The sequence below is a fragment of the Rhinolophus sinicus genome, linkage group LG01 (genome assembly GCF_036562045.2).
Source record: "Rhinolophus sinicus isolate RSC01 linkage group LG01, ASM3656204v1, whole genome shotgun sequence".
NCBI classification, from domain to species: domain Eukaryota; kingdom Metazoa; phylum Chordata; class Mammalia; order Chiroptera; family Rhinolophidae; genus Rhinolophus; species Rhinolophus sinicus.
In genome coordinates this window covers 207,165,090-207,175,222 of record NC_133751.1, presented here as the reverse complement: position 1 = coordinate 207,175,222, position 10,133 = coordinate 207,165,090, and the positions used below count along the sequence as shown (strand labels likewise).

Below are 10,133 nucleotides of genomic sequence, written 5' to 3'. Positions count from 1 at the left end.
AAAAGCACAGCAGCTCGGGGAATCCAGAGGCCCGAGGAGCTGGGAGTCTGTGTCCAATCACCGTTCGTCGCGGGCTTCTTCTCGCCAATGGGCGAGCTGCGCGGAGCGCGTCATCGCGTCACTTGTGCAGGGAGTGATTTGCAGGGAGAAGGGGAAGAAGCAACCTCTAGCTTCAATTCTGAGTTCATTACAACTTCTCACAAATCTCAACAGCCGGTACAGCACGGTTTCAACAACGTAAACACGTTAAGGTAAGCAGACAACTCTTTAGAGCCCAGACACATTTCTCGCTGTTTATGCGGAACCCCGGCTACAATGGGCGGTCGTGAGGCTCCTCCCGGGCGGCCGGTGGGCAGAGGGGGCCGGGGCGGGGTGGAGGCGCCCTCTGGCGGGAGCTGCGCACACTTGTGACACACAGTCCGCGTCCTGCGTGTCGCCTGCTATCATCTGGCGTAATGCTTAATGTAGTCTTCAACTTTATTCCGGAAGTCCTCCTGCGGGGGACAAGGACGAGGGGCAGCGAGTCAGTGAGGAGGCGTGACACTAAAGGGACAAGGTGGCCCCGCGGAGCTCGGCGGGAATGAGAGGCCCGTGGAGCTGGCACGAGGCCGGGTGCCCAGTGTGAGACACTGCGTGCCAGGAGGGCGGGGATGGGGACACAGACAGACGCTCGGAGCACAAGGGACCCCAAGACCCTTCGTTTTGCAGATGGGGAGGGTGAGGCCCCCCAGTGTGTGTGGTCACAGTCACGACAGCCACACTGTCCACGGGACTGCACTCGGGCTCCCACAGCCCTCATCCCGTCACAAAAGTGGGCTGCAAAACTCACACGGCCACGGCCACAGCGCAGAGCCGACAGTGCTGCCGGCTCCTGGGGGGCCACAGCCAGAGCTCACTGGTCCTGAAGTGAAGGCCCCACAGGCACCCCCAGCCCGTCCTGCCCTCGGGACCAAAGGTGCCTCTGCTTAGTCTCAATCCCCTCCTCTCATCACCTCACCCAGGATAAAGCCCTGAGTCCTGGCCTCCAGGAAGCCTCCTGCTCAGGCCTCTGCTGCCTCCCCCGCCCCTCCTACACGAGGGCACACAGAGCATGACCCTCGTGAAGACTACGGACTCTGGAGACAGAACACCTGGGTTCAAATCTTGGGCTCTGCCTGTTTCTTGGCAAGTCTCTTACCTTCCTCAGCAGCAAATCAGGGAAAACAAGAGACCCTCCCTCGTGTTGTCAGAACAGGTGCACTCTGGGAAGTAGCTGGGAGTACCTGGCACCTGGGAGGGCCACTCAGTGTTGCTGCCACACAGCCACTGTCCTGCTCCCCTGCCCCAATCCCATGGCCTCTGTACCCTTCCCTGAACACCTGGAGCACATTCCTGCCTCAGGGCCTTTGCACTGGCTGTTGTCACTCTGGAACACATTCCCTGAGATCCACCTGGTTCACATCAGGTATATTCACACCTATCAGAAAGGCCTTCCCCAGCAGCAGCAACAATCCACTCCCCCCAGGCCTCCCTGGCCCCAGGCCCCACCTCTGCGTTGTTAGCTTAGCTATGCTTTGCCTCCTCCCACCAGAAGGTACACTCCACAGGGACAAGGGACTGTCTGTCCACGGCTCTCTCCTGAGCACTGAGCACCTCACTGGCACTTAGGTGGCCACCAGTCACACTTGGGATGAATAATGAATACAAAATAAGCGGAAAGTTCCGTAACCGTGATCAGGACACGGGCGGGGCATGTCTCAGAATTCACGTGGAGGCATCCCTGTCCAGAGGACTTTAGGTCCAGCGTGTGGGGCTAAGTTTATGAGGTGTAGGTCTGTCCCCGTTTCAGACAATGCAAGACAATCTGTACCGTCTCCCTCCTGGGCTCTGGAAGCGCGCTCCCTGTCATTATCACGTGCGTAACATCACAAGGTTTAGTCCACAAGGGCTGCCAACCACCACGACACTGAGTGTCAGCAACCATGACATGTGGAGTCACAGCATGAGTGGGCCCCCAGAAGAGGCGAGGGCCCAGGAGCACACCTGCAAGGGCTTGTCAGTGGTGTGGTCAGCGCAATGGACAAACCAAGGCTTTGCGAAGCCACACAAGCCATCCAGGGCCCCCCAAAGGCGGGGTGGAGGCTGAGAGCTGAGCTGAGTGGGGAGCCCTGAGGACAGGCTGAGGGTGCGGCCCGTGGCCAGAGCCGGCTCACACAGGGGTGCCCGGCCTCCTCAGCAGGACGCTGGCCGGATGGCTGGCCGGCCTCCTGGGCCCAACCAGGCCCACTGCATGGCTCACTGGGCCCTGCTGTGCCCATCACACGGGCTGTGCAGGGCACAGGCTGGGTGGCATGGCTCCCGCCCTGGTGGGGCACGCCTGCCCACCCTTGGGCCTGCTAAGTAAGGCAGGGCTGCTGCTCCTTGGTTCAGGGTGTGGGGACCAGCACACAGCACGTTTAAAATGCCCCTGCACTCTGGCACACAGGTTTTACATAAGCAGAAGCGATGCTCTTAACATTAGGTACCACAGTTAGAGCCAACCTGGTGACTTTTAGACCGTTACCTGTTCAGAGCAGCGTCAGAAGACCGAGCCATGTTAGGGGTGGTGAGAACTAGCAGGGCATCTCGGTCAGGAAACAAAACATGAGGTCGGGAACCAATCAGTGCGATCCACTTAGGTCTAACCCCCAAACCAGGTGGCCCCAGGCGTCAACACTGACAACTGCTGAGAGGCTCGTCCTAGTCTCACAGGGTCTCACAGGCTCCCGACTCCAGCCCAGACCCAGGCCTGTTCATGGGCTTCGTAAGAATGTGTGTACAAAGCATGCTTACTGCATTATTGTTTATAGTTGGGGGGAAAAGCCGTGGAAAAACCTGAGTGCCCACCAATAAGAGAATGGCTGCAGAAGCATGGTAGAACCACTTTATGGAATGTTAAAGTTCCTGAAATGAATGAGTGATAGTTTATGCACTGACTTGGAGGGGAAAAGGTTTAAAATGAGGAATTAAAGATTAAGAGTAGCGACGACGATCCCATTATCGGGCCAAAGGGGTGTGAATGAGCATAAGCTCATGGGGAGGTGTGGAGGGTCGTGGAGCCCACTGGAGGCCAAGCGGGCACGAGGGGGGGGGTGCCCCTCGTTCTCACTTCCGTATTCCTGTCCTGTTAAGGTGATGCAACAGTTGCCTGTTTTAAATCACTCGTACTCAATTCTAGGAAATCAATCACATCTAATAAAAACATGTCTGTGTGACCTTGGGTCAAACATTTTACTGAAACCACTCACATTTCTTTAAACACGTTATTTATAAATTGCTTCAAATTTTGTACTTATCTAATCAAGAGACGATAATCACCTTTTTACCAAACACCCAACCTAGAATATTCCTGTCACTAGCTTACCTTGTCCCTCAAATGATGCTCTGCGGCTTCAATATTCAGTGGGTCATCGAAATTCAGAAGGTCCTTAAAGAGAGAAACTTGATGAAACAACGGAAAGAATCGATCTTTCTCCTGTTTTATGAACAAGGCTACTGAAATCTATTCAGCAAATTGTGTAACGAATGACCTGCAGCACTGAAAAATTCTATTAAGGACTAAAGTTCTTTTATGTAAGAGCCCTGAACTTGACTGAAAGAAGTGGGAGTAATAATTCTACAGAATCGTACAAAGTGGTGAAAATGGATTAACAGCCGTCACATTCATTTCTAATGCTATTTTTGACAATTGGAGAATAAAAAACAATTCTCATTATGAGCATTTCTAAATTAAAGTCCCACTCCCTTTTCCTTAAAACTTTTCTTCATTTTGTTCTCAACAACTTGGCCTTCTGTCTGTGGCTCCTCTTTTGGCCTTAACTGGATTTTTCCTTGATCTTTTAACTGGCTTCACAAGCATCAGACTCAAAGCCCGGTAGCAAAGACATCTGGAACCAGACTGAATGTGAGGCAGTGACATTAGGCAGGTGTCCCCTGGCCTCAGGAGGGAGCACCAGCCCTTTTGTATCTTAGAAGACCCTGGAGTGGCTACTCCCCATTTCCCCCCAGAAACACCAGGATTTCAGATCAGAGGCCACGTCTTACCTCTGTACTGCCTACATCTCCTCTTAAAAATCAGGGTCAGAAGATTTGATCTTTTAATGAGTCACTGCTTCCCAAAGCCACAGATGGGTCATTATAAAGACAACCATATTTCTCCTCAGGAGAAATACTCAATTTAGGGGCTATACTCCTGATTTGGAAATAAGCATGGGTGTGACCAATAGTATTTCACAAACATAACAAAGAAAAATTGTGACTCTCTTTAATCATTTGGAAAATTAGACTCCAAGTCCTAGAAATACGCAAAAAGTACACATCACACAAGAAACCCAGTGTACATAAAGACTACACCAGACATACACAATTGTTCATCTTCTTTAGCCCGTATTTGACCTAAAATGAATATGGGATAACCAATCCAGGTTTAATCAGCAATTCTGATCAGCTCTTTAGAATTTGGAAGGTTTGGAGCACTTGGAAAGATGAAGATTGCACCAAATTTCTTTTTAAAAAAAAGAAAGAAAAGTCCAAGGAGCCAGTGCTCATTTCCTTCTATTAATTCTCCTGTACCGAGTTGTCAGCCAAAACCATTTTGGGTTTAGGGCCGAGGAAGCTGCGGGAAACGGTACGTTTCAGAAGTGTGTCTTTGTAGTGGCTGATGACAGTGACAGTGTGAGTTCCCAGTGCTCTTCAGCCCTCTCAACCAACGCTGAAGACGCAAAGGCTCGTTGTGACCAGGTGTGCCCACGAGGCAGAGTTTAAATCATGCTCGGGCCTCGTAGCCCCACAAGTAACACTTCACTCACTTCAATGAAAAAGCCCCCAATGACCGACATAGGGAGAGAACCACCCAACTGCCCCGTAACCTTGGGCACTGCCTTCCTCTGGGGATTAAGGGGGGTCCTGAAATCAAGAAGCATCGATTACAGCGGTCACCTGGTGACATCAGATGACAATGCAAAGGGAGGTGGGGACTTAAGAGTCTAATTCTGAGGCTCTGCTGGTTTTTATTTTGCTGAGATAAGAACACCATGGCCTCAGACGAAAGGACAGCAACCCCACCCCAGGGGGACTGAGCTGCGCAGGCACGTCCATCGTCCTGTGGGCTGTGAGGACGCGCTCATTTTCATAGAGGGACCTTGGTTTTACCAACAGTAGCAAAGCTTTTAATTTCCCCCAAAGACAGGTCTCTGAAGTTTATTTCTTTTAAAACTCTATTATGATCATAAAGGAAACACTCAAAGGAACAAATAATACATTAAACAATCCACACACCAGCTTTCAGCGGGATCCTTCCCAGATCCTCACCACGCCCCCGCCTGCCCTCCAGCCCCTGCCTGTGACGCGCTGTTTTCTGAGGACAGTGCACTTCATTGGTGGCTCACCACCGACACGAGAACAATTCTTAAGGTCTTGGGTCTGTAGGAGCTGAAAGGTAGGTGACCACATACTACTCCTTCGCCCAAACCAGGACACGTGGCCGTGAAGAGGGTTGTGGGTGGGCTACAGGTGAGAGTGGACAGAGCAGCACTGGGCCAGTTCCTGCCACAGGACCCACCACCCACGTGAAGGAGGCTAATGCAGGGGATGTGGCCTCGTGCCCGCAGGAGGTCAGGCAGCCGCTCCAGCTGGACGAGGGTGAGCATGCTCGGCTCCCACCCTCACCTTCCCCAGTCACCTCCCCACGTGTCACTCCAAAGGCTCTCAGTTCCCATCTCATTCTTCTGACTCATAAAAGTGTAACAGAAAACAGGGGTCAGTATGTACACAGTGTTGCTTTCACCCCATGTTATCCTTAGTGTGAGGTGTAAAACCCGCAGTCAGGGGAGTCAAGAAAAACTTGGATTTGGGTCAATATACTTACAGTAAACAAAGAGTTTAATCCCCAAACAACATCCTGAGGAAGAAAGAAGAAAACAGGTTTCAGGTGTGGAAGGGGGGCAGACAGATGGGTGTGTCAGCAGAACTTGGGGCACTGCCAGGAACGGGTGGCAGGAGAGCTCCTTCCGAGGAGGGGGACTGCCTGGACAGGAGCCAAGTCCCAGGACATGGCCAGGTGGCCATAGCAGTGGAGACCACACCTTGTGGGAGCCACAGTCATAACCGCAGTGTTCCCTGACTCTGGGATAGGCCCAAGCCCCTTCCCTCTGTTCGTCCCCCAAAGTGCCTATGTGGTGACACCCGACACCTGATAGCCCTTTCTGGCCACAGGAGTAGTCTACACACCAGTTTGCCGCTGTGTCCCATGAGGTGGTCACACACAGAACCGGGCCTGGCCCCAGGCCCAGTGAAGTCAACTGCTGGCCACTGTGACCCACACATGTCTCTCTGGCCCCCGTGTTCTCTAAGGGCAGTGATGCTACCATGTGCCCCCATCCTCTCCCAAGAGCTGGGGACGGGAATGGGGATGGTCTCTAATGGACGAGGTCAGGTTTCTGCAGAAGTTCTTTTGGAGGCAGGGCCTAGTCAGCTGGTCTGTGAAGGGCCGTGGGGAAAGCAAGCCTGGCATGCATGCAGGGCAGGGCCCAGGCCTGGCAGGCCTGCTCACGCTCACCCTGGTGACCCTAGGGACAGCGTCCGGCAGCATCTCTGTGACCACCAGCCTCTGTCTGATGTTAGCGCATCTGGCAGACTCAGACTTCTAAGTGGCTTTAGTTAGGACAACCTATGTAACCCACGCAGGACTGACTAGGTTGACATGTGGGGAAAGTATTCCTCTGGAGGAGAGGGAGCGGGAGGGGGAAGAAGGCACGTGCCATGTGCCAGCCAGTCCTCAGAGCTTCACAAACAGGCTGACCTGGGGAGGACGGTCACCAGGGAAGTTGGGCCTGGTCCAGATGACCACACCTTTGTGCAGAGTCGGGCTGAAGCAAACCCAGCCCCAGTGAGTGCTCTTCTGGGTGGTACTGACCCAACACAAGGTAGGGCAAAGGCTACGACTGTTTGAAACGTTTCTTTAGTCCCCAATGACAGCAAAGTCAGTAGCCGTGTACTAAGTGAACACTACCCAGAGTGCTGACTAAGTCTAATAAAAAGATCAAGCCACACGAAGAAACTACGTGTCCTCTGGGCACCAGTGAAGCAAGCCCTGAGGGGAAGCCACAGCTAGTGGCCTCATGTGGGCACCTGGGACTCACCGGAAAGCAGCTCAGGCCTCTGTTGCAGAAGCCCTGGGGCCATTTCCTTAGTGCCGGTAGCTCCCTGTCTACAGCCCCTGCCCAGGAAAGCCCTTGCCTCAGGGCACATGTGTCCTCTGTGCAGTGTAGCACACACCCACCCCTTCTCTCCTCCATCTCCGCATTCCTGGCAACTCTCCTCAGCCTGAGGGGGCGAGACAACTCTCACAGGCCGGGGGCGGGGGGACAGAAAGGAAAGGGCTGTCAATTATCTGAAGCACAGACGGTAAAGGGCTAAGGGGACAGCAAATGACCTGACACTGCTCTCCAGCCAGGAGAACGGGGTCCGCGGACCTGACCGGGCCGAGCGCTTGGCTGAGCAGTCCCTAGCGGTGGGGAAGGAAGGAGCAGGGGGGCCTGGCTGCTGCTGGGGACAATACAGACAGGCCATCGCGGCTCCTACAGGTGTCTGGTTACCAGGGCAGGGCTGTGGTCAATGGCATCGCAACCTACCTTTAACGTCCTTGTGGGAGCCCAGCCAGTGCCGTCAATCGAATGTTCTCTCAGTAAACTGAAACAGACACAGGCGGAGCAGTCAGCAGGGAGCAGCCTGTGGCCACGCAAGGCACAGGTGTGCCATGGCCGCCACGTCTCGTGTCCAGGAACGCCTTTCCTGCCCCCCTGCGTGGCCTCTCCACTTCCGAGGCAGGGCACATGCTTGCGCCTGCGCCCGTACTTTCTACTACAGCACACAAGGCCTTTCATCGCAGCGGGACACGGAGGGTGTACGCTGGGCTAAAGCATGCTTACAACAGTGGATAGTGTCCGTCAATTTAACATTTGGAAAGGGCGGGTGACAGCAACGACAATGGGAGCAAGTGACATTTAGAGCTTCCTGTTTGTGCAGCAGCTCAATGCTCAAGTCCCGTAAAGCCGCAACACCCCGAGGGTGGTGTGTCACCTCTCTGTCCCGCAGGCTGGCACCCATGTGCGCTCCTGCCACACGTTTCCACAGCTGTTCAAAAACTTAAGGGTAAAGGCAGATTAGCAAAAAATCCTGGCTGGTGCCCCGCCCCCTGGGGTGGGAGGACCACGTCCAGGGAAGGTCACACAGGCTTTGGAAGTTCCTTAGGTGGACGGGAGTCGTTTTCATCAGTCTCACTGACTGCAAACACACATTACACACTCATATAGATGACCATTCCATACTTTGAAAAATGGACCGGCTGGTTTCCTCTGGCAAGAACTCAGTCTGGCATTACTGGATGAGGTCCCACTGGTGCCCTGATCAGTACACAGCAGTTCCAAGGACACTGGCCACCCCCGGCCCCCTCCCGCCCACCCGTCTTCTCCCTCTGTGTGCCACCTGTCTGCAACAACACTCGCTGCCCCAGCGGACTGTCTTTTTCATACTAAAGGTAAAGACCGTCACAAAGGATGTAATCCAGCTGATCTTTTGATTTTGTTTTCGTATTTTAAATCATAAGGTGGCTAAATCAATCACTGATTTTCCCCAAAGGTCTCCACCTTTTGTAGCAAACCACCATCTGCTAAATTCCGGTCATGCTTTGCTAATAATTTGATCTCTCGGAAGACAGCAAAAGCGACAAGAGGAATTCCTGCTCGGGTCCTAATTTTGACTGAGGCAGGGGACGTGAGCACAGGAGCAAAGCCCGGGGAGAAGGTGGACCAGACGCCATTTAGGACCTGAAACTGAAGATCACGGGTCTTACAGTTTCCATAGTTACCCAACAGGTACTTAAAAGGGATGACGCCTTTAAAAAGGTACACTCTTCTAAAATGTACTTTCAACTTTCTATAAAAAATAAGGCTGGCATGAAACGGGGAACTACGTACAGAATGAAATGGGAGCATGGGCACTGACTGCACTTGCATGAAAGGAAAAACGCAGCCTGAAATCCTGGCAGCTAAGCCAGGGGCAGTCAGTTTTTACACTCCTGTCTTTCAAAGGTGACGAGTGTTTACTAAGATCAGAGAACTGTTACAAAGCCTTGCCCTCCGATTTCGTCAGGATACCGTTCCCTCTTAGCTACATTCAGCCACGTGGAGGGGACGCAGAGGGAGCACCGGGCAGGCGCAGGCTGCAGTGACTACACGTCCTCCGCCACCAGAGGGCGCCGGAGGCCGCGGGTCTGGAGGCGGCGCCGCGACCACTGAGCTACCTGGAGCGCAGCCCGAAGCGCCAGGGCGTGTTCCCAATCCTCCTTATCCTGGCCCAGCCTCACAATCCTCTGGGAGGTAACAGGGTGGAGAGCCCGGCGCTCACACATGCAGAAGGCAGGAAGGAATAGGGACTCACCTCAGACATATTTCGCCTGTCTCTGTGATGTTGGGGTGCCAGATCTTGGTCAAGCATTTCACTTTGGGGGGCTGCAACGCAGAGAGAGAGAGATCATAGGCTCGCCCCATCACCGCCTGTCCAAGGCCTAACCACACCCGATCTAGTCCCCGGGTCCACTGCTTACTTGGCATTCAGCAGGATCTCCAAGCGTGTTCAACCTCGGACACCGGGTGACGTCACCCGCGCAGAAGTGTGTTGTCACCCTACTAGCCTCACCGGTGAAGCCCACTGCACCCCGAACAAACCCCCTATAAGACCCGGGGCTGACGGATGGTGCTGGGGGCTGGGCTGCACTCCAGGGGGCCCTGTACCCTCCAGGCCCCAAGGCCAACCAGGAGCCCAGGCCCCTTTGGGCTACGTTGCTAAACTGTGGCTGCAAGTTACCGCTCCCCGCAGCAGTGGCCCATTTCTGAAGCCCACTTTATACTTAAAAGAGGGAGAGAGGATGAAAAGGAGTCGGTGGGAATGAGGCCTACCAGCCTCCGCTATGACGAGGCACGTTTACGTAAGTTCTTCTTTTAAGATCACGCTATTACAAACGCAATCCGTATTCACTTAAGATAAAAAGACCACAAAAACAAAAGGAAAGATATATTTATATGTATAAAATAACCCCACCCAGAAATAATCTCTAT

The 10,133-nt window shown here is 53.5% G+C and overlaps 1 protein-coding gene across 3 annotated transcripts in view; it reads right to left on the bottom strand.

The window, feature by feature from the left end:
• Positions 1–279: 279 nt before the first annotated feature.
• UBE2F (ubiquitin conjugating enzyme E2 F (putative)) overlaps positions 280–10,133 on the bottom strand; it is a 48,188-nt gene continuing 38,334 nt past the window's right edge. For all 3 annotated transcript variants that reach the window (XM_074315910.1, XM_074315914.1, XM_074315911.1), the window contains 5 exons: positions 9,457–9,527; positions 7,650–7,707; positions 5,885–5,917; positions 3,383–3,445; positions 280–494 (listed from right to left, as the gene is read on the bottom strand). In XM_074315910.1, the coding sequence (XP_074172011.1) occupies positions 444–494; positions 3,383–3,445; positions 5,885–5,917; positions 7,650–7,707; positions 9,457–9,527 (276 nt within the window). In that variant the 3' untranslated portion in view covers positions 280–443. The remainder of the gene's footprint in view (positions 495–3,382; positions 3,446–5,884; positions 5,918–7,649; positions 7,708–9,456; positions 9,528–10,133) is intronic.